This window comes from Mercenaria mercenaria, chromosome 10 (assembly GCF_021730395.1).
Source record: "Mercenaria mercenaria strain notata chromosome 10, MADL_Memer_1, whole genome shotgun sequence".
Lineage (NCBI taxonomy): Eukaryota > Metazoa > Mollusca > Bivalvia > Venerida > Veneridae > Mercenaria > Mercenaria mercenaria.
In genome coordinates this window covers 32695285-32720114 of record NC_069370.1, presented here as the reverse complement: position 1 = coordinate 32720114, position 24830 = coordinate 32695285, and the positions used below count along the sequence as shown (strand labels likewise).

General features: G+C 36.8%; 1 protein-coding gene across 5 annotated transcripts in view; it reads right to left on the bottom strand.

Moving 5' to 3' along the window:
• The window catches only part of LOC123559480 (diacylglycerol kinase beta-like), a 150362-nt gene that overhangs the window by 90484 nt on the left and 35048 nt on the right, over positions 1 to 24830 (bottom strand). For all 5 annotated transcript variants that reach the window (XM_053552631.1, XM_053552632.1, XM_053552635.1 and 2 more), the window contains exons 2-4: positions 21555 to 22369; positions 15569 to 15736; positions 982 to 1058 (exon numbers count right to left, since the gene is read on the bottom strand). In XM_053552631.1, the coding sequence (XP_053408606.1) occupies positions 982 to 1058; positions 15569 to 15632 (141 nt within the window). In that variant the 5' untranslated portion in view covers positions 15633 to 15736; positions 21555 to 22369. The remainder of the gene's footprint in view (positions 1 to 981; positions 1059 to 15568; positions 15737 to 21554; positions 22370 to 24830) is intronic.

Genomic DNA, 24830 nt, shown 5'->3' with positions numbered 1-24830 from the left:
ACATTATGGAGCTAACACTACAAAGCTGAGCTAACTCTACAGAGCTGAGCTAACCCTACAAAGCTTACATTACAGAGCTAACAATACAAAGCTAAGCTAACCCTACATAGCTGAGCTAGCCTTTCAAAGCTAATAGAACAGAACTAATACTACACAGGTAACACTACCGAGCTGAGCTAATCCTACCGAGCTAACACTACAGAGCTGAGCTAACCCTACAGAACTGAGCTTACTCTACAGAGCTAACCAAGCAGGCTTCAAGAAGAAAAGAAATGATTATGAATGACATTTATTAACAATCGGATAACAAACTAAATATAGAATGATGGTAATGACATTGTCATTTTTGTGCTAAACAATTGTGCTTGTAGATTTAATGTAAATGATCAATGCCCAACCGTTACTATGGAAACGAAATTTGAGACTCTGCTGTTTTTGCAGATAGGAACCTATAAATAGACTTGTCAAAGAAAAATAAATTGGACAGTGCGTGACACGTATTGGAAATTATGGAAGCAAACAAGGTCTGATTACCTGTAGAACACATGGATAAAATGAGACTCAATTTTTTGAAAATGCTACCGAGAACTTCTTTGTTCACATTATCTTCTTTTATTTTAAGTATGCAGCAGGTTTGAATTTAATGGCATTTAATTTGTCATATTCTGGATGGATTCTTAAAACTGAACGAGTTTTGTTTTTTGATTACCAGTATCCTACTTGTTATTTTTTTCATAACAAAAACAAATTACACCTCTGGGCTGTAAACCCTATTCAGCAGATTCCACTTAACCTTATGACCAAGCTGACACTCAATCCCTCTACATTATCACCAGAAGCCAACAGCTCATCAATTACTTATTATTTATTGTTAATCAAACACTATCTGGAGGTGAAAATCTGTGGAACAGCTGTAACCCCTTGTGCTGCAGGGACCAGCATGAATCTGAAAGGATAAAGTCATACAACCTGTGGTCTTACCTCCTCTGGGTTGTACTTGGACAATACACCGTTGTTGTTAAATTCTTCAAGTACATCCTTCAACTTCTTGTTAGAATCTGAAAAACAGCAACAATTTTTATTAATTTTACTGCTGGATTATAATAAACAGATTATTACACCCATATTTTTTTGCTGCTGAAGATCCAAGAACACTTTTAATCTAAAGGTAGCTAAAACCTTAACCTTACACACCATCATCCAAGCAATAGGCCGAAGGGGTGATCTTCCGGCCGCAGGCAACATTGTTATGATGTGGCCATAAACTAATACATTCTTCTGGTTTTTATCCGAAACCATATGCAGTCTCAAAGTTACTGTCACAATGACTACTGACTGAACAATACTGACCCCCACCCTAAACCCCCATAAAGCCATAAAAACAATTGGGGCCATCTCAACCCAAAGTAATCATCCTGTCAGCCCTGATTAACATTCTCCAGTTGTAGATCAGCAACTGTTTTCTGTCTCAAGGTCTCTGTGACCTTGACCATTGACTACCATAATTATCCAGTTCATATGCTGGCCACAGTCTATATCTACGAGGTATTCTCTGGTGATTAATCAGTATCAAAATTCTTTCACCACTTCCAGGCAGAAATATCAGATGACCAACATTTGGAAAACACTATACTCTTTTTGTACTGGAGGTATAAAATTGTTAACCAGCTCTATTCAAATGGAGTCATAATATATTCATGGAAAATCAAATTTCTGCATAAACAGTAGAGATAGTACCTAAGTTTTTCAAATCATAGGTTTGAAGTTAAAAAGCTTTGAAATGAAGTCAAATGTCCATATATTTCTCAAAAACAGAAATATAGACAATATTTTAACCAGAAGTGTGGAGTTATGAGCATTTATTATTTTCATGTTAACGAAAATTTTGTGATCAAGGAAATGTAACTCTTCTTGAACATGGAGAGCATAAACATCAAAGGGACATAATATAGTCAATATTTTCTAATTGGGTGCATTTGATTTAACATTCAACTTTGATCTGGATTGCTTAATAATGATCCATGATACTGTGTGCTAAAAATTTAGAACATCTGGAACAGTCTATTAACAGCAAAACTATGCTTAGCAGAATCTAAATAGTTAAGCTGTAACTGGGACTCGAACCCAGGACCTCTCACACCTAAGGCAGACACTCTACCACTTCCCTATAACAGCAGTAGCTAATAGCTATGCAGTTTAATTGCTGGATTACATTGCGTGAACTGGAACAATAATCGGTGAACTCCGGATTATCGGCGTATTCGCTTTGTTACCTAACGGCAATTTTTGTGTAAAGAAAAAATATAATATAATGCTGCCAACGTCATAATCGGTCAAATCTGCCCAAATTTCTCTGACGTGTTGTTCAGAGTATGAACTTACTAACTGGTAGTACCAGTGAAATATTACTTACACTGAATCTTTTATATTTGCCCTTTTTGCAGCAGTCGAACGGCAAAGACAGTGAGTTTTGTCCAAATATATGTAATTATTTTACCAGTTTTGAGAGGATTTCAATTGTTGGGAAATTACAGTTACAAACTAAATACCTTTCTGCAACACATGGAGTCATTAGCATTCACTGTCAATCAGTATTATGACTAAGATCGACTGTCATTGATTCATTTCAAAGTTTCATAGACAGAGTCCGTTGTTTACATTTTTATCGTAACCGGTGCACTTGTAAAAATCACTTTAGTTTGAAAAATCAAAGTATGCGAAGAGCTATGGTACGGTCTCTATAAACAGTTTCTGAATGCTTTTGTCAGTTTGTAAGTCAAAACCTACAGTATTTAGGTCCCATTTTAGACCTTCTATCTTTAATGGTGGGGAAAGACCCAAGATGCTCCTCCAGACATTATCTAAGGCACAAGACTGATGGCCCTTTGGCTAGAACCACAGCCTTCTCATTTGCCACAAGTAAGTTTCCCACCAAAAGCCTTGAGGTGCAAACCATTTGACAATGGTGGACTGTCAACAATAAATACCTTAAAAGTTACAGTCACTACTTATGATTATAAATATGGTAGAGATGTAATTAAAATGATACTGAGCGTGTTGACTGAAATATAACACTGGAAATCTTCTCATTAATAAGGAAATAAAAGCTGCTTGCATGAAACATAATAATCATATTGTTGCATGACAACAAAGGCCTTTCCACAAAACAGCTTTAATTAAAACCATTTTATTGCCTTTAACTGAAAGTGCTGTATCACGAAACTTCACACACCTGGTACATGTATATATGGTTAACTCCTAATGTTTCACTTTCAAACTGGTAAACTTATGTTACCTTATTTGTTTGTTTCTGTTTGGTTTAACATCATATCGAAAAATGTTAGATCATATGGGGTCTTTCCAGCTTATGATGGTGTAGGAAAACCCCAGTTATTTCATCATGGGCGGATAGAACCACCGACCAAATGTGTAAGCCGGCTGGTTGACTCCCTCACATGAAGAATTCTATGTCCAAAGCAAGGCTCGCACTCACACTGGTAATTTTAATAAAGGGCCATAACTCCAAAGGCTTGGAGGATCCAGCTGGTTATTGAACATAGTCAAATTATAATGCCCATAAACAATGTGACTGCCATTTGGTGAAATGCTTAAGTTAAACAGCACACAACTTTCAATGAAGCTGTCTGCCTCCCCCCCCCCCCCCCCCCCCCCACCACCACCTCTGCAACTGTTTCCATTTTACATCCTGTTGCACGGGCATATAATTATCTATACAGTAGTTCTTTTGTTTCAAGGACACAATTTCAGCTGTGAGATATGTTATGGAACTAGAATATAAATTTGTTCTAAAATGAACGCCAGTATTGCAGAGTTGACTTGTTTTAACCTTATCCCTTAGCTAGGTATAATAGCTGTTCACTCTCACCAACGTCATCAATTACTGAAACGTAACCAATTTTCAATTGCAATTCCCTTTTTGTCTCCTAACTAGGATAAATAGCCATCGCTTGTTTCGAGGAAAGATCTAATTATATACCAGATTTGCTACAAAAAGTATCATTTTTTATGGAAAATCTAATTATATACCCGACTTTCCATAAAAAAAATTATCAGAAGTAAAAATAGTCAAATGATCAAACCAAATAAGGCAATTCTACAGGTCTGTAGTAAACAGCCACGTCTGATTACTAGTTTCTTTATTGGTGACATTCTCAAGTCTGTATCATTATAAGGAAGCTGACGGTAAAAATAATCATACGTCCTTCTCCATAAATATTTATTATTTCCTAATGAACACGAGTACCGTCACAGAAATAGAACTTCTTTCCACTCACACCTATATCTTGACTGAACAAGGTGGTGTAAAGGTCAATAATTGTTGCAAAGTTCTTCCGCTAAAATGAGTCCTCATGTGAAGTTTTCCTCATGTATCAATTCCCCATGAAAAGAATAGAAAATCTTGAAGTGAATCATCAGAGTTAAAAAAACTGGATGAGAGGGACTGACGTAGCATAGCATTTCTCAGTGCTAATGACAAACCTTTCGAATGACCTTGACCTTTGGGGTACTCTGGCTCAAAACCGAAATATGTTTGTCCAAAACAAGGCCAATCTGCATGTGAGGTTAGATTTCGTAAGAAATGACAATATTTTGCATGTCTTAAAAAAAATGTTTATCCACCTTACCACATTTAAATGAACTCAAAATTTTATCAGCAACAAAAAAGTCATTACGGTCACGCTTTGTAATAAATCAAAATGTTTTGATCAGCAATTTACGTCATAGAAGTATTAATTTCCTTAAATAGAAAAGGCTATCACAAAATACACATCATATCTCATACAATGGAGCATGCATTGCACATCGCACTGAGTTTGACACTTCATGTTTGTTTGAAGACGGAATAAAAATCAGCTTAAAAGATTACGTTAAAGGAACTTTTTCACAAAATAAGAGTGAAAATTTTTCACTGCCTTTCGGCGCTGATTCCAGCTTGAAAGGTACATCTTACATTGATTAAAAGTGAAACTCTGAATCCATATTTCTGATGGGAAAAAAAATCCAAAGAAAAGGCAAAACATGTTTAATTACTGGATATTAGGCAAAACTTTATACTAGCCATGCATAAGCATCTTAATTCTGTAAAAAATCATCCTCCCATTACCCCTTGTATGGCTATTTGGATCAAATTTAGCAGAAAATAGACTATAAAATTATGATGTTATAAACAAAGACTTTCAATAACTCATACCTACATTTTTCATTCAGCAGAATTGTAATGAAATTTAATTTTTAAGTTTTCAAGTAAAAACTCACGCAAAATGTTAATACATATGTATTTTATTTTACAACATTATGATGCTTATAATCAGTATCATGCAAATATTTCAGTAAGTTTATACCAAAAGCAAGTTCAACAAAATATTTGTAAAAATTTTCATTTCTACCTCAATCGGTTAATTACTTGCTTTAACCTGTAAGCGGCTTCCTGGAAGCGTGTAGCATTACAGGAAATATGCGCAAACCTTAAATTTCAGAAAACAAAAACTTCAAACTTCTTATGAGATTTCTACCTAATCTCAAACAAGCCATAATCATCACTTGAAGTGCACAAAATAATTTCTACTAAGAAAAAATCTTATCATTCATTTGGGTGTGTAATCAAACATCATTTTAGGAAAAATTCTTTTAACATTGTTTCTTAAGTCTTTAATGCATTTAATAAAATTTAAATTAAGAAGAGCTTCCAAGGACAGCAATGCTCGGCTATTCAAAAATCCGAAATAAGTAAAAATTAGGTAACTAATCCTGAGTCAGAAAACTTTAATAAGATAAAAAAATAACTCTAAAAAATCTGCTAAGTTGAAAAAGGGGCATAACTGTGTTAAAAAACAAAACAATGCAAATAATTATGTTAAGTGGTTACTGACATACTCTTTTTGATTACAAAACTTAACCAAACAATAATTATTGCTAAGTCAAGAAAAGGGGTATAAAGGGCTAAAAATACAAAATAGAGTTACGGAACCTGCGCACTGCCGGTAAAATCAACACAGTGAACAAGGATGTGAAGTTTTAATCCGATCTCATTAGCAATTGCTGACAGTCACCAGCTTACATACAAAACCAAACAAAAAAATTTGCAAAGTCGAAAAAGAGGCACAACTTTGTGGCAACAGAATTACGAAACCAATGTATTGCCAGTGAGTAAGACTTAGTGTGTCAATCCATTCCAATTTACTGGGATACCAGCTTACACACAAAATTGCGAAAAAAATTGATTACTTTAACAAGAGGACCATGATGGTCCTGAATCACTCACCTGTCCCCACATGACCCAGTTTTGAACTGAGTATGACATCGTTATTTCTATTATTTGACATAGTGACCTAGTTTTTGAGCTCATGTGACCCAGTTTTGAACTTGACCTAGATATCATCAAGATAAAAATTCAGACCAACTTTCATACAGAACCCATGAAAAATATGGCCTCTAGAGAGGTCACAAGGTTTTTTTATTATCTGACCAACTGACCTAGTTTTTGAAGGCACGTGACCCAGTTCGAAATTGACCTAGATATCATCAAGTTGAACATTCTGACCAATTTTCATGAAGATACATTCATAAGTATGGCCTCTAGAGAGGTCACAAGGTTTTTCTATTATTTGACCTAATGGCCTAGTTTTTGAAGGCACATGACCCAGTTTCAAACTTTACCTAGATATCATCAAGGTGAACATTCTGACCAATTTTCATGAAGATCCATTGAAAAATATGGCCTCTAGAGAGGTCAAAAAGTTTTTCTATTTTTAGACCTACTGACCTAGTTTTTGACTGCAGTTGACTCAGTTTCGAACTTGACCTAGATATCATCAAGATAAACATTCAGACCAACTTTCATACCGATCCCATGAAAAATATGGCCTCTAGAGAGGTCACAAGGTTTTTTTATTATTTGACCAACTGACCTAGTTTTTGAAAGCACGTCACCCAGTTTCGAAACTGACAAAGATATCACCAAGTTGAACATTCTGACCAATTTTCATGAAGATCCATTCAAAAGTATAGCCTCTAGAGAGGTCACAAGGTTTTTCTATTTTTAGACCTACTGACCTAGTTTTTGACCGCCGTTCACCCAGTTTCGAAGTTAATCTAGATATCATCAAGATGAACATTCAGACCAACTTTCATACAGATCCCATGAAAAATATGGCCTCTAGAGAGATCACAAGGTTTTTTATTATTTGATATACTGACCTAGTTTACGAGGCAAGTGAACCAGTTTCGAACATGACCTAGATATCATCAAAGTGAACATTCTGACCAATTTTCATGAAGGTCTTTTGAAAAGTATGGATTCTAGAGAGGTCACAAGGTTTTTCTATTTTTAGACCTACTGACCTAGTTTTTGCCTGCACGTGACCCAGTTTCGAACTTGATCTAGATGATATAGAGGATAATTGTTGGTTTCGGTGTAATATCACGTTATAATTTCACCGAGTGGGCACCAAAAGTGATATTTTCACGAGTGGCACAGCCACGAGTGAAAATAACAACTTTTGGTGTTCACGAGTGAAATTACCGTGATATTACATCGATACCAACAATTTTTCTGTTTATTTTATGTCTAAAACTCTACTTTTGTTGTGTTTATTTCAATAAGATGTCGAAATCTGCGGGAAATTTTATCAGGAAGCATCGCAAAGATGACGTCATTTTAACGACGTCATCGTCATATTGTTTCCGGCTTTCAGTACGCTCGGTAAACTTTTTGACGTTAATCCGGGTATCAGATTTGATAATTTTCACTGAGTGGCCAGTGAGTTTATCAGGATATAATTCACCGTTATATTTCGATAAACCACCGAAAAACATAAAATAAATCAAGATAAATATTCTGACCAATTTTCATGAAGATCCATTGAAAAATATGGCCTCTAAGGAGGTCACAAGGTTTTTCTATTTTTATACCTACTGACCTAGTTTTTGATCGCAGTTGACCCAGTTTCGATCTTGACCTAGATATCATCAAGATGAACATTCAGACCAGCTTTCATGCAGATCCCATGAAAAATATGGCCTCTAGAGAGGTCACAAGGTTTTTCTATTTTTAGACCTACTGACCTAGTTTTTGATCGCACGTGACCCAGTTTCAAAATTGAACTAGATATCAACAAGGTGAACATTCTGACCCATTTTCATGAAGATCCATTGAAAAATATGGCCTCTAGAGATGTCACAAGGTTTCTCTATTTTTAGACCTACTGACCTAGTTTTGGACCGCACGTGACCCAGTTTCGAACTTAACCTAGATACCATCAAGGTGAACATTCTGACCAACTTTCATAAAGATCCCATGAAAAATGTGACCTCTAGAGTGGTCACAAGCAAAAATTTACGGACGGACGGACGACGGACGCCGCGCAATCACAAAAGCTCACCTTGTCACTTTGTGACAGGTGAGCTAAAAATGCGCATAACTTTGTGAAACAGAGTTAAGGGACCTTCACACTACAGGTCAGACCAACACATCAAGGTGAACATTCTGACCAACTTTCATAAAGATCCCATGAAAAGTGTGACCTCTAGAGTGGTCACAAGCAAAAGTTTACGGACGGACGGACGACGGACGCCGTGCAATCACAAAAGCTCACCTTGTCACTTTGTGACAGGTGAGCTAAAAATGCGCATAACTTTGTGAAACAGAGTTAAGGGACCTTCACACTACAGGTCAGACCAACACACACTGTGAACAAAATACGAAGTTTCAATCCATTCCTATTAGACATTTACGGATTAAGTCTACGTGGACTGTGGACACCTAAGGCGATAGATTTTTCAAGGGGACCGTCTCAACATAGTTTAATTATATTATGCGCGATATGAAAAAGAGTTTATAACGGCAATAGGGTTTGAGTTATTATATCATCACTATGCGGTAGGTGATATAAATTTGGATGTGCCTGTTTTTAGCTCGACTTTTCGAAGAAAAAGTAGAGCTATTGCACTCGCTCCGGCGTCGGCGTCTCCGTTGGGTTAAAATTTTTGATAAAGTCAAATATCTCTGTTACTGTCAAAGCTATGAATTTGAAACTTAAAATACTTATCTACTATCAAAGTCTTCACAAGGAAGAACAATCCTCATAACTCTGATTGAATTTTTACAGAATTATGCCCTTTTTTAATTTAGCATTTTTGGTTATAGTTTTTGATAAAGTCAAATATCTCTGTTACTATCAAAGCTATAGACTTGAAACTTATAATAGTTATTTACTATCGAAGTCTACACCAGGAGAAATAATCCCCATAACTCTGACTGAATTTTGATAGAATTATGCCCCTTTTAACTTAGTATTTTTGGTTAAAGTTTGTGATAAAGTCAAATATCTCTGTTACTATCAAAGCTATTGACTTGAAACTTAAAATAGTTATTTACTATCGAAGTCTACACAAGGAAAATCAATCCCCATAACTCTGGTTTGAATTTTTACAGAATTATGCCCCTTTTTAATTAAGAATTTTCTGTTAATTTTTTGATCAAGTCAAATATCTTTGTTACTATCAAAGCTATTGACTTGAATCTTAAAATACTAATTTACTATTTAAGTCTACACGCGTAGAAACAATCCCCATAACTCTGATTTGAATTTTGTTAGAATTATGTCCCTTTTTAACTTAAAATTTTTGGTTAAAGTTTTTGATAAAGGCAAATATCTCTGTTACAATCGAAGCTATTGACTTGAAACTTAAAATAGTTATTTACCATCAAAGGCTTCACCAGGAGAAACTATCTGCATAATTTTGATTGAATTTTGATAGAATTATGCCCCTTTTTAACTTAGAATGTTTGGTTAAAGTTTTTGATAAAGTCAAATATCTCTGTTACTGTAAAAGCTATTGACTTGAAACTTAAAATAGTTATTTACTATCGAAATCTACACCAAGATAAGCAATCCCCATAACTCTGTTTGAATTTTGACAGAATTATGCCCTTTTTTAACTTAGATTATTTTGTTAAAATTTTTGATAATTTCAAGTATCTCTGTTACTATTAAAGCTTTTGACTTGAAACTTAAAATAATTATTTACTATCGAAGTCTACACAAGGAAAATCAATCCCCATAACTCTGATTTGACAAGAAATTATAACTCTATGTGGTCACACCTTTGAATTACCTCCCTTTTGACACTTCTTGACCGGATGATAAACCAAATAAGTATTGAAAATACCAAGTCGTAACTTTATACAATGTTAGACCTCATTGAAAGGAAGTGCAGTGACAAGGAACCATAACTGTAGTTGGTCCCATTTTTAATAATCTCCATTTTTAAACCTTCTTTGGGGCATAACTCGAATACTATGCAAGATAGATTTCATACTTAACAAACTTATAGAAGTCAGTGAGAAGGAGTGTAGGGACAAGGAACCGTAATCTAGGTCGTCCCATTTTTTAATTATCTACCTTTTTTGAAAACTTTATACTTACTCTAGATGCCACATTTTCTTTATGAAATTTAGTCCAAAGACAGAACATTTCTCTTTTTAAATGTATACAAAATTAAAATACAGTTATCTGGGATATAAAAGTCAGTCGATTCGTCATATCATAGAAAGGCCCTTTCAACAGTCTGAAGGCCTAGTTTCTACTTAAAAACTGTTCAGAAAGATTGTCTTTTTATATAGTCTACTTCAACTTAAATTTGGTTATCTGATGTCAATAACTATACTACTATGTTAAATCATAGAAAAAAACTTCTGAGCATTATAGAGGCAATAGATTTTATCGCAATATGATTTTGCTCAGTTTAAGCTCTATATGGAGGCACTCACGACAACGACTTTCAAGAACCGTACATGTCTGTGCATCCCTTGTGTGTAGAAGAAAACATATCGGATTGATTGTATAAACTGAAAACTGTCAACAAGAAATGAATTTCATTTCATTCATGTTTATGCCATAATACAGTATAAATGGGAAGATTTTTTTTATTTTGATTATTTTCCTATCTTCCGTTCATTTATCTAGTAAAAAAGCTGTCCATCTCTTCGTCCATCCACTACTGACAAATTAAAACAATAAAGTTATACGAATACAAAGTCTTTAACGCGGCTAATACAGAAATAACAAGTGCTCCGCCAAGCGGGGCAATATACGCCCGAAGGATTATATCAGGGGATGGGAGCAAAATTTAAAGAACTTTACTGGTGAAGCCCAAACGAAAAGGACAACAAAGGGAAGAAATTACCCGAAAAACTCTAAGTCCACTAAAATCATTACCAAGTACAGATAAGTCAAAATACACCTTAACGTTGCAGGTACCATCCATGTTGTACCACAGAAAAGTGGTATCGGATTTTTCCCTACGGCCAGTAATAAAAATGTTACAAAATAACCTATTTATAGTAACATAAAAGGGAAGTAATTCAATAAAAAAATATTGTAAGTGAACAAAAAATGGATATGCCAAATAAACCCAAAAACCAAGCAATGCAAAGCAACATAAACACAAAACAAAGTCATGTGACCTTTGACCCCTAAGTGTGACCTTGACCTTGAAGCGAGCCATGCGCTCTGCACGTCGTCTCAATGTGGTGAACATTTGTGCCAAGTTTCTTTAAAATCCTTCAAGCAGTTCAACAGTTACACATCGCACTCGAAACAAAGTTATATGACCTTTGACCCCTTAGTGTGACACTGACCTTGTATCTAGCCATCCAAAACATGCGCTCTGCACGTCGACTCGATGTGGTGGACATTTTTGCAATGTTTCTTTAAAATCCCTCATACAGATCAAGAGTTACAGAGCGGACACGAAACAAAGTCATATGACCTTGACCCCTAAGTGTGACCTTGACCTTAAAGCAAGTCACCTGATACAGGCGCTCTGCACGTCCTCTTGATGTGGATAACATTTGTTTCAAGTTTGTTTAAAATCCTTCAAGGAGCGGAGTCGACACGAAATTGTTAACGAACAGACGGACAGACAGACGGACAGACACACAAACAGACTGACAGACAGACAGCCAGATGAACACCTGTGGTATCCCAAAATACGTCCCTTCGGGCGTATAATAACAACAAAGGAATGGAGACGCAAGATATTACGTTTTCTACAATGTTTTAACTGCTGACCTACATTTTGATCCCGACTGACCCAGTTTAGATTGTTTCATGTTGGACGACGACGACGACGATGGAATACGGATACATTGCGATCAGACTAGCTCATCTTTTCAACTTTGTCGCAGATGCGCAACTTATAATATTGAAGAACATTTCAGGAAAGTGTTATGATGCTAGATCAAATACTTTTTGCGATATGTATAACAAAACATTTCTCTGGCGAACAGACGGACGGACAGACATATCCAAATATTATCCTGTGCAGTGACATATTAAGCCAGACCTTACCATCATTATAGGAATGTTTTCCTACCAAACATAAATTAAAATTATCATGTTGAGACGGTCCCCTTGAAAAATCGATCGTCTTAGGTGTTCACAGTCCACGTAGACTTAATTCGTAAATGTCTATTTGTGGATACTGAATACAAAACTAAACCATATTGGGACACTAACCCAGACGATGATGCAAGGGCAAGTGCAATAATTTTTTGCTCTACCTATTCTTCACAAAAATGAATTCCTGTGTGTATGCTTGCATAATATCACAAAAGTATGACAAACATCAAACAAAAGTTTTATTACTAATCAGAAATGACATCAAATTGAAATAAATTATAATGAGGGTTAATTAATGCAGAAATAAAGTTAAGGATATAAAAGTTCAGAAATGCAAAAACAATGTAAAGTAAATTTAACCTGTCACTGTATATTGAACTATGACTACACTTTAAAGTTTAAAGTAAAAAAAAAAAATGATCATAAATATCTTAAAACCTGCATTATCTTATTAAAGTATTTGAAAGCTCAGGCAGTAAGCAAGCCAAAATGTGATAAAACATTCAAAAGACATGATGGTCCATGGTTCTAATCCATTTCTTTTTTAAAGATTATTTTCTGTGTACAATTGTGCAGAAAATTGCAAAAAATATCCACTGATCTGCTAATCATAATTTCATATAAAATGTCTTTGACATGGTACAAGAACAATAGAGATTGAAGAGAAATAATAAATTCTTGTCAATGCATTTCAAGATTCAGGATTATAACTGCTTTATATCAGCCAGTCCTCGTCTTAACAAAAAAGTAAGTAATCAAAAAACCTTGTAAGTTAAAACAGTATGAAAACTAAAACAAATACTAGTTAAATCTGAATCATTAAAGAAGAAAATGTTGGTTTTACACTGATCCAAAACCCGACGGCTCTTCTTACTGCACAACCAAGTCATTTCGCTATAAAATTTATCTGCTAATTCAAAAAAATTGTCATTATTCATGGAGCTGTCCAAATATATGTCTACCTTTCAAACTAAGCTCTTCTAAAATTAGTGAAAACTACAGCTGCATTTTCAACTGCCTATGGGTGCCATCGCTTGTCTGCAAGTGCAGGCTAGTCATGGTCTGCACTGTTCGCTATTCAGTCAGTAAATTTTCAGTGAACACCCCTTTAAATCGTAAGACTTGGTGGTACTGCCCAAACTGAATGATGGACCAGTTCATTTTAGAAATACAGCAGGCTTAAAGGAAATAACCATTGAAGCCATGTCATTTGCCACTGATACTGCTGATCAAAATGCATGGTTTATTTTGCAGACTCATATACCCAACTTGTCTCATTTTCATGTAAAAGGTATACCATCATTAAAGTATCTGTAAGTAGGTCCATTTCTTGTGTAACTTAAGTTCCTTTAACAAATTAATGTACAACTGACAAGCAAGTCATTTGATTTGTGACGCAAAGACAGATGCAAATACAGAAACTCTGGATCACATGACGCATCAACTGACCACTAGGTGTAAAAATTTCAACGCCTAGCTAATTAAATGTCTTCATGACATTATGCCCTATCAGATGGTGACAAAATGTTTGTATTAATCAATAAGGCCAACAGTGGTATTATCTGATTAATACTTATTGTTCCAGATTTTCAAACCTAGCCATTGGTACCTGCACATATGTAATATATGTAAGGTCTGTGCCATGTGGTTCCAGAAGATTTTAAGTTTACTGTACTACGTATGTCTATGTGACCCACAGGGGTCATGATTTGAATAAACTTGGTAGACAAGCATTATTTTGAACTTGTTCTAAGAATCATCAAGATAAACATTCTTACAAAGTCTCATGAAGATCAGGTCATAAATGTGGCCTCTAGAGTATAAACAAGCTTTTCCTTCAATTTGACCTAATGACCTAGTTTTTGACCCCACATGACCCAGTTTCTAACTTGGCCTACAGATCATCAAGATATATCTGTGCAAGTTTGTATCAAATCAAAGCATAAATGAAACCTCTATATGGCTGAAAGGGCCATAATAGAAAATTTTGCCCTTTCAGGTGCAGCAACTATAGAACCCATGATGGAATCTAGCTGGTTTTCAATATGAAACTGGGATCTTCTTCTGACTTACTTAAGTTGTGTGTGGTTATAATCGAATGTAAAATGTCACTTCTATTGTCTTCACAAGGTAAAAATTAACAAATTTTGGCTCTTCCAGGGGTCAATCAGGGGCTGTAACTCCGGAACCTATAACTGGACCTGACGGATTCATCATGGAATCCAATGTCTATCATTGTTAAAGATATTTTGCAAGTTTGTATCAAATCAAACCATAAATGAAGTCTCTATATGGCTGCAAATTCTGGACCTTTAAGGAGCCATATATCTGGAACACATGATGGCATCTGGCAAGTTTTCTAAAGGAACTGAGATATTATGTCAATACAAGTTGTGTTTAAGTTTGATTAAAATCGATTACAAAATGTGATCTCTATCGTGTTCACAAGAAATTATGGACGGACGACGGGCAATCACAAAAGCTCATCTTGTCACTCCGTGACAGGTGAGCTAAAGATGTATGTTTTCTTGATTATTTTTTAATCTAAGTATAAAAGGGGCATATTTCATGGAATATTTCTTCCACAGGACTGGTATGGACCTTGTGTCATATGATGTGCTGATGTGAAACAATTTTAGTTTGGATAAAATCCATTTAGGAACAACAAAGATAGTTTGTATTAGAATGTGTCACTGTAGGTTCACTACGTTAACTCATGGGGAATGAAATATTGGGATGGGGTGATACATGGATACTAAAAATATCATCAAGAAACAAAAGATAAAAGAATGTTTTTATATATAACTTACAGGAATGTTTATTCCTGAAAACTGAAGGAACTACAAAAGCCTTGATGCATATAATCCTGAAGCTGAAGGAACTACAGACAATTTACATGAGAGCTGCACCATAAGAAAACCAACATAGTGCATTTGCGACCAGCATGGATTCAGACAAGCCTGCACATCCGAGCAGTCTGGTCAGGCTCCATGTTGTTTGCTTTCAAAGCCTATTGCAATTAGAGAAGCCGTTAGTGAACAGCTGGTCTGGATCCATGCTGATCGCAAATGCACTATGTTGGTTTTCCCATGGCGCGGCTCATGTACTTATTTCTGAGGCTGAAGGAACTATAACAGACTTACATGATGTATATTCTTGAAGCTGATGAAACTCTGCAGGACTGAGTTTCTGCCAATGAAACGACATTGTTCTTCTATATTCTTTTTCCTTTCCAAGCTTTCATGGAAGGTAACTCAATTCACCTTTTGTTTACTTCCAGTAGAACCTAGGTTACATGCTTCCAGTTCCACCTGTAGAAATATATAGTAACATAATGTAAACCTATCATACATTAATACAAAAACACACCTTTTAATTAACAACTTTGGAAAAAATGCTCTAAATATAATTATATCAGGGAAAACAGTGTTTTCAATAATGTAAGAAACATCTTGCACTGAGTCTAGGTGTAAAACTATTCCTGTATAGTTCATATTCTAGGAATTAAGGGAAAATGGTAAACTTTCTTGAAAATTTATGCTTTCTTGCAAAACCATTTTTTGTAACAGCTATTTTGTAACTACCTACAGAAACATTTCAGTGGCTAAAACACTTCATCAGCTACAATGGCAGTGAGAAGGTTGCTCGCTCAGGTACACTACCTGGGCAGCTATACTGGCAGTGAGAAGGTTGCTCGCTCAGGTACACTACCTGGGCAGCTATACTGGCAGTGAGAAGGTTGCTAACTCAGGTACACTACCTAGGCAGCTACACTGGCAGTGAGAAGGTTGCTCGCTCAGGTACACTACCTGGGCAGCTACACTGGCAGTGAGAAGGTTGCTCACTCGGGTACACTACCTGGGCAGCTACACTGGCAGTGAGAAGGTTGCTCACTCGGGTACACTACCTGGGCAGCTTCACTGGCAGTGAGAAGGTTGCTCACTCAGGTACACTACCTGGGCAGCTACACTGGCAGAGAGAAGGTTGCTCGCTCAGGTACACTACCTGGGCAGCTACACTGGCAGAGAGAAGGTTGCTCGCTCAGGTACACTACCTGGGCAGCTACACTCGCAGAGAGAAGGTTGCTCGCTCAGGTACACTACCTGGGCAGCTACACTGGCAGAGAGAAGGTTGCTCGCTCAGGTACACTACCTGGGCAGCTACACTGGCAGAGAGACAGTTGCTCACTCAGGTACTCTACCTGGGCAGCTACACTGGCAGAGAGAAGGTTGCTCACTCAGGTACTCTACCTGGGCAGCTACACTGGCAGAGAGACAGTTGCTCGCTCAGGTACACTACCTGGGCAGCTACACTGGCAGTGAGAAGGTTGCTCACTCAGGTACACTACCTGGGCAGCTACACTGGCAGAGAGACAGTTGCTCGCTCAGGTACACTACCTGGGCAGCTACAGTGGCAGTGAGAAGGTTGCTCGCTCAGGTACACTACCTGGGCAACTACACTGGCAGTGAGAAGGTTGCTCGCTCAGGTACACTACCTGGGCAGCTTCACTGGCAGAGAGAAGCTTGCTAACTCAGGTACACTACCTGGGCAGCTACAGTGGCAGTGAGAAGCATGCTCACTCAGGTACACTACCTGGGCAGCTACACTGGCAGAGAGAAGCTTGCTAACTCAGGTACACTACCTGGGCAGCTTCACTGGCAGACAGACAGTTGCTCACTCAGGTACACTACCTGGGCAGCTTCACTGGCAGAGAGAAGGTTGCTCGCTCAGGTACACTACCTGGGCAGCTTCACTGGCAGAGAGAAGCTTGCTAACTCAGGTACACTACCTGGGCAGCTTCACTGGCAGAGAGAAGCTTGCTAACTCAGGTACACTACCTGGGCAGCTTCACTGGCAGACAGACAGTTGCTCACTCAGGTACACTACCTGGGCAGCTTCACTGGCAGAGAGAAGGTTGCTCGCTCAGGTACACTACCTGGGCAGCTTCACTGGCAGAGAGAAGGTTGCTAACTCAGGTACACTACCTGGGCAGCTACACTGGCAGAGAGAAGGTTGCTCGCTCAGGTACACTACCTGGGCAGCTACACTGGCAGAGAGAAGCTTGCTAACTCAGGTACACTACCTGGGCAGCTTCACTGGCAGACAGACAGTTGCTCACTCAGGTACACTACCTGGGCAGCTTCACTGGCAGAGAGAAGGTTGCTCGCTCAGGTACACTACCTGGGCAGCTACACTGGCAGAGAGAAGCTTGCTAACTCAGGTACACTACCTGGGCAGCTTCACTGGCAGACAGACAGTTGCTCACTCAGGTACACTACCTGGGCAGCTTCACTGGCAGAGAGAAGGTTGCTCGCTCAGGTACACTACCTGGGCAGCTTCACTGGCAGAGAGAAGCTTGCTAACTCAGGTACACTACCTGGGCAGCTTCACTGGCAGACAGACAGTTGCTCACTCAGGTACACTACCTGGGCAGCTTCACTGGCAGAGAGAAGGTTGCTCGCTCAGGTACACTACCTGGGCAGCTTCACTGGCAGAGAGAAGGTTGCTAACTCAGGTACACTACCTGGGCAGCTTCACTGGCAGAGAGAAGGTTGCTCGCTCAGGTACACTACCTGGGCAGCTACACTGGCAGACAGACAGTTGCTTACTCAGGTACACTACCTGGGCAGCTTCACTGGCAGAGAGAAGGTTGCTAACTCAGGTACACTACCTGGGCAGCTACACTGGCAGAGAGAAGGTTGCTAACTCAGGTACACGCTAACTCAGGTACACTACCTGGGCAGCTACACTGGCAGAGAGAAGGTTGCTAACTCAGGTACACTACCTGGGCAGCTTCACTGGCAGTGAGAAGGTTGCTCACTCAGGAACACTACCGGTACCTGGGCATCTATACATACTGGTTAACACTACCTCAGCAATCATACAAGCAAAGAGGAAGACACTACCTTGGTATAGAACATTGCTCATTCGGTACAACTGGGAAAATACAGATGAAGAGAGCACATTGCACCCTGGGCAAATACACATGCAGAGAGAAAGTTACTCACTCAAATAGAGTTTTCATTTTTTAAATTCAGCACTAAAGTATTTTTTGGCTACAAACGCTGTCCAAATATTTATACTTGCCAAGAATAGTTTTAAGCCATTCGACTCAAAATCTATAAAGCATTAGCTATCAGTGATTTTTTTTTACATTTTTCAAAACAACCTGTGGCTTTCTGAAGGGGATAATATAGCAGGATAAACCCTGAAAATGGGGAAATCAGAATGATAACAGGCATGTTCTTATGAATTTGGCACCTGATGAGAAGTAAACATAGTAAGTGTGACATAAGTATCAGTCCATAACAGCTGGGTGCGTTGTGACTTTTGTTAAATCATTCACTACGTATATAATGGAACATTTTCTTTAAATTCCAAGGGGAAAATATGACCTCTTGTAGGGGAAAATATAACAATTTTAGGGGAAAATATAGCTTTTTTGGCTAGGGGAAACAGCATGTATTCGGCTGTAAAAAAATGGGACAAAAAATCACTGGCTATGAAAATCTAACATAAAAATTAACGTCATTTATGGAAAACAATTGACTTATTAGACATATACGATGATATACACATTGATTTCTTTGTTACATTAATTAATTATGTAACAAAATAATGTCATTAACATAAGTCAAACTGTCACTGGTTAACAACATACAACATCATCCACAGTTAGCTACGTGTATATGCCTGCGGGCAACTGTTTAATATCAAAATCAGTTCCTTGAAATTATATCATAAAGAAAATGATTTTTATTGATGTGAATTAAAATAGAATAATAGTTACTGTAAAAGCATATATTTTCGCTGGGTCAAAATTTCGAAAATTTGAAACTTTGGAGTATGTTCGCGAGGTTTAAAATTTGCGAAATTGTAAAAATGGTATCCTACTTTAATTTGAATTATACTAATGGTGAATATTTACGCGAGGATTATTTTTCGCGAGTTGTAGGGCCACACTAATATAGCAACAATTAAACCCGCCCGAAAATTTCTGCTTTTACAGTAATGTATACTAAACTCGACAGAAAATCCTTAATTTTTTGTGTCTCTTTAAAAGTGAAAATATTTTTGTTCAGGGCATATATATCTAAATCCTTGAAGGAACTATGAATAGCGGAAAAAAATATACATGTTTGGAACTAATGTTTCCACTAAAGAATATCACTGAGGCTGACTACTGCAGACAAAAATCTAACATCTATTAAATGTATCTAATGTAATACTATGACTAAAATTTTTACATGAAATTGATCAGTCATTTAAGACAAAAGTCATTCCCCAAAAGCATAAATAAATCAAAGTAAGCAAGAAAACTGCTGTATTTTTTAAAATCTCTTGGCATTCTGAAATGTTAACTTAACCCTTACCCTGCTAAATTTCTTTAATGAATTTGTCCATCTTTCAATTTGGACAGTACCATTAACTGTTAAAAGAGCTGTTAACCAAAAAGATACTGACTGAATAGCAAACAGTGCAGATCTTGATCAGACTGCATGGATGTGCAGGCTGATCATGATCTACACTGGTCGCAAAGGCAGAATCAATTGTGTCCAGCATGATAAAGGTTAATTCTGACTGGTCTAAACAAATAAGTTTATTCACATTTTTATATATTAAAATGAAAACATTATACTGTTTACTGCCAGGATTATACTCAAGTAAAACCGAGACTTACCTTACTTTGACTACTGAGTAATGTAAAACAATGCCGCTAACCTGGTACATGTACTAATATATAGAATAATGTAGAAAACTAAGTCAAAAGTGACGCAAAGATTGAGTAAGAGCATTTATCCACTTTATTTTTGCACTAAAGTAACGTCTTTTAACTTATCGACATAAATCTAGCAACAGTTCACCCATAATGGGTGCCTTATACTGATACACAGAGCCCAATGAATAAATGCTTAGAAGTACCTGAACAATTAAATTTGAAACCAGGATAAGCCACAAGATACAGGTAAGCTGATAATTATATTGAGGTATTTTAGTAGTCCATTTCCATTGTGATTTTAACTAAAAAAAATAATTTAAAAGGTTAGTGTAGATTTCTTGGAAGCATAGAGCTTCCAAAACATAGCAAGAGATAAAAAAAAAACATAATTATGTTCAGTTGGAATAGTAAGAATTTATCTTTTTGTTTTCAGCATTTCATGCATGATATAAAATTTGCAAAATAACGTGCAAAATTTACAAACTGCACATAATCTTTTAATGTCATATGCGTGCATGAAACCAGAAAACAGTCATATATAACTATACCTTCTGTACAAAAACTTCTTTTCTCGTGTCAACACTTAGTCTTATTCCTAATATGAAACATAAAATAAATGTTCAAGCACAGATGAAGCATCACAGCAAAAGCTTGCAATTCAAAATGTACAACCGTACCATAACTAAAGCTTCTGTAGCTTTAATTCTGAATCGGAACATATGTTTACAAATGAGCTGCGCCATGAGAAAACCAACATAGTGCATTTGCGACCAGCATGGATCCAGACCAGCCTGCACAGATCAGGATCCATGCTGTTCAATTTCAAAGCCTATTGCAATTATAGAAACCATTAGCGAACAACATGGATCCTGACAAGACTAAGGGGATGCGCAGGCTGGTCTGGTCTGTCGGTTTTCTCATGGCGCGGCTCAAATAAATTCATATGAAATCTTACAGCTAGTCTCCACAAGGAAATACCTTATCCTCTTATTAAGATAAACTACTAATTACCTGTGTAAACCATTGATCTGGAGGTTTTCCGAAATACACTGATTTTATACCGAATAAATGAGTAAATCCACTACTAAAATTCAACACCTGTATTGAAAAGACATCAAAACCACATTTCAAATCATCTTATTATTATACTATGCATGTCCTAATTTAATGATTATCTAAATAACTGAGTAAAATAATTAATCTCTACACTTTCTGCACCTCCTATTTCAAAATTCAAGGACGAAAAAATATATCACACAATTTCACACCAATTTCACAATACTGCGGTTCCACACACACCATAACCAGATAAAAAAAATAGTTCAGTGGTTTGCACTACAATTTTCCATATTATATAGATCTGTGTGTTACTATGGAAACAGAGACAGTGCCTCTTATGGAAAACTTACTGGTTAATCTTGTTCCAGTACTTAAAGTCCTCAATCCAACGCCAGTCATGTTCCAGCCTCCATTATATCGCTAGTTACAAAACGAGGAAAATTTTCAGCAACTTGTAACTCCAAGAAAATCATGCAGATTCAGCGGCATTAATTCGAGCTGATATATTTTTCCGTGAAGGCGGGTCACAGTATGTTACTGCTACAGAATTCACTCGACAGATTACGAGTTGTTTAAACGACACTCGGATCAATAGGACAACAGGCTTAACACTGCTGTAGTCAATGCAGAGAGTAATGCCTTCCAGGTTTGCATTACATCAAACTTATTTTTGTATTTCTTTTTCCTTCATTTGCATTCAACGATTATTCGAATTTAAAGAGTCACAAAAAAACGTTTTAAAATTGTCTCACCTTTGCAGATAGCCTTTTTTTGTATTTTTAAGTAAGGTATTACCTAGACCTATCTTAAACACATTCAAAACTTAACAAAAAATCCTCTATCTCTTGTTTGTTTATAAGCCGATTCCAACAAAAGCTGCAAAAATCCTTCAGATGTTTGTACATTGTTTGATATTTCTATATTTCCAGGGTTTATCAGTGGCTGTTATGATGATAGAACAGGCTGGAGATCATAGCCACATTTGCAGTTCATTAACAGATATCGATAAATATTATATGCAAATATGATGCAGATGATAAATTGATAGATTACGGGTGAAGTATTATAACGCGTTATCTGTTAATCTTGTTTTATCGTTTGCAATCCAGTCCAGTTATATACATATCCATTCTCCATAACTACTTCAAGCTGGCATCGTACTATACTGAAAATAGAAAAAAAAATAATATATATATATACATATTATATAAATTTGTTCATGTTTTATCACACAGAAACAAGGATGCATTGTATTTGAGAAGTTTAGTAGTGTGAAATTATTGAATTTTGTTGACATAAAATTTGATGATTTTGGCAAACACTGCATGAGTTTTTGCTTGTTCTAAAATGTTCAAGCTGAAATAATTGAATGTTTAAACTAATTTCTTGGAAATAAATAACCATAAACTCCACAAAAACTTGTACCCCAAAAGAACAATGAGCAGTGAATTTGCAGTGGTGTAGTCAAGCTCAGCACAGCACCATGCAGTAGGTATTGCAGTAATAATTTAAGGCTGAGCTCAGCAAAGCTCAGTGCCGTGTGTCTTGCTAAATTGACAAAGATCAGCTAATGGAAGCAAAGCACAATGCAGTGGGTATTGCAATTGTTAAGTTGAGCTCAGCGAAGCACAATGCAGAGGGTCTTACAATTGTTAAGATGAGTTCAGCAAAGCAAAACGCAGAGGGTCTTACATTATGGTTACGTTGAGCTCAGCATAGCAAAATGCAGAGGGTCTTACAATGGTTAAGTTGAGCTCAGCAAAGCCCACTGCAGAGTCTTACTACTGTTAAATCGAGCTCAGCAAAGCAAACTGCAGAGAGTCTTACAATGGTTAAGTTAAGCTCAGCAAAACACAATGCAGAGGGTCTTACAATGGTTAAGTTGAGCTCAGCAAAGCACACTGCTGTGTGTCTTGGTTTGACAAAGATGAGCGAAGCAAAACAAAATGCAGTCGGTCTTGCAATGGTTAAGTTAAGCTCAGCAAAGCACAATGCAGAGGGGTCTTATAATGTTAGAGTCAATGGTAAAGTTAAGCTCAGTGAAGCTCTTTGCAGTTAGTCCAAACTAAGCTCAGTTTTACAATAATGGTAAAGTTAAGTTCAGCGCAACTCTTTGCAGTTTATCTTTCACCGCTAAAGCCAAACTAAGATCAGTACTGTACAGTAGGTCTTATACTGGTAAAGTCAAGCTCAGAACAGCACAGTGCAGTGAGTCTATAGAAGTAAAGCCAAAATTGGGGCAGCACTGTGAAGTAGGTCTCACATTGATAAACTTAGCTCAGCAAAGCATTATAATGTCTATCTTTCATTGGTAAAGTCAAGCTCAGCACTGTGCAGAGAGTCTTAAACAGGGGTCACGCTGTCGATCGCCACTTAAGCCATTTGCGACAAAAAATTAAATGTGGCTCCGAAATTTTCTAATTGGCGAAAATGGCCCGAAGCTATGTCTGTCTGCAAAACTACGAATATTGCCAGTTTTACGAACCAAAAGGTGTGAAAAATCGATAATCTGTGTAGACACAACATCCGTTATTGAAAGGGAGGGATCCAATTTGCAATTTTTTTATTTGATCAGGCAGTTAATTGGTGATAATTAGTTTGTTTGTTTGTTTTGGGTTTAACGCCGTTTTTCAACAGTATTTCAGTCATGTAACGGCGGGCAGTTAACCTAACCAGTGTTCCTGGATTCTGTACCAGTACAAACCTGTTCTCCGCAAGTAACTGCCAACTTCCCCACATGAATCAGAGGTGGAGGACTAATGATTTCAGACACAATGTCGTTTATCAAATAGTCACGGAGAACATACGCCCCGCCCGAGGATCGAACTCGCGACCCCGCGATCCGTAGACCAACGCTCTTACCTACTGAGCTAAGCGGGCGGGCTTGGTGATAATTAGATTATTGAATAACAAACTGGATAATTATAATCTTCATTTTGTGCACTTGATACGATTTTATGAGCAGTCGGCCGTTAGACAAATTTTCTATGATTGCCGAGGGTTAGTTTGGGCAAAAACAAATAAAAATGCTTTAGACAAGCAGAAATTGTAAGTATTGAATAGCTATGATGATAGAAAAGCAATAAAACATAGGTATTTTATCAAATATTTAATTCTAACTTACGTTTTCCGAATTTGTCACCCGTTTTCACGACCGTGATTTTCGGATATTTCTGTCATTTCTGACGAGATTTTTTAGTGCAATCTTAATTAAAAGCCAATAAAAAGTCTACATTTAAAAAAAAATATGACAAATGTTGCAAAAGGAGCTGTTATTTTGAAGTAATTTTCGAGAATAAAACATGTGAAGGCATCGAACCCCACCCACTTACAGGCAATGTGCAAAATAAGACATTTTTTTTTTAAACAATTTTTTTTTTCTTTTTTAACATCTTTATTTTAAATGTGATTTTCAGAATTTTTTTATTAAATGGCAGATGTTTATAAAAATGATAATTTTAGAAATTAACACAAATTGATTTTCTAAAAAGCTTTTTAAAGGGTTACTAAGAAATATGTAATAACTATATATATGTATACATTAATTTCTTGAGTAGTATGAGTACTTTGGTACATATAATGTAGTCCTACAAGAACGTCAATGCTATGCGCTTCGCCGATGTTGG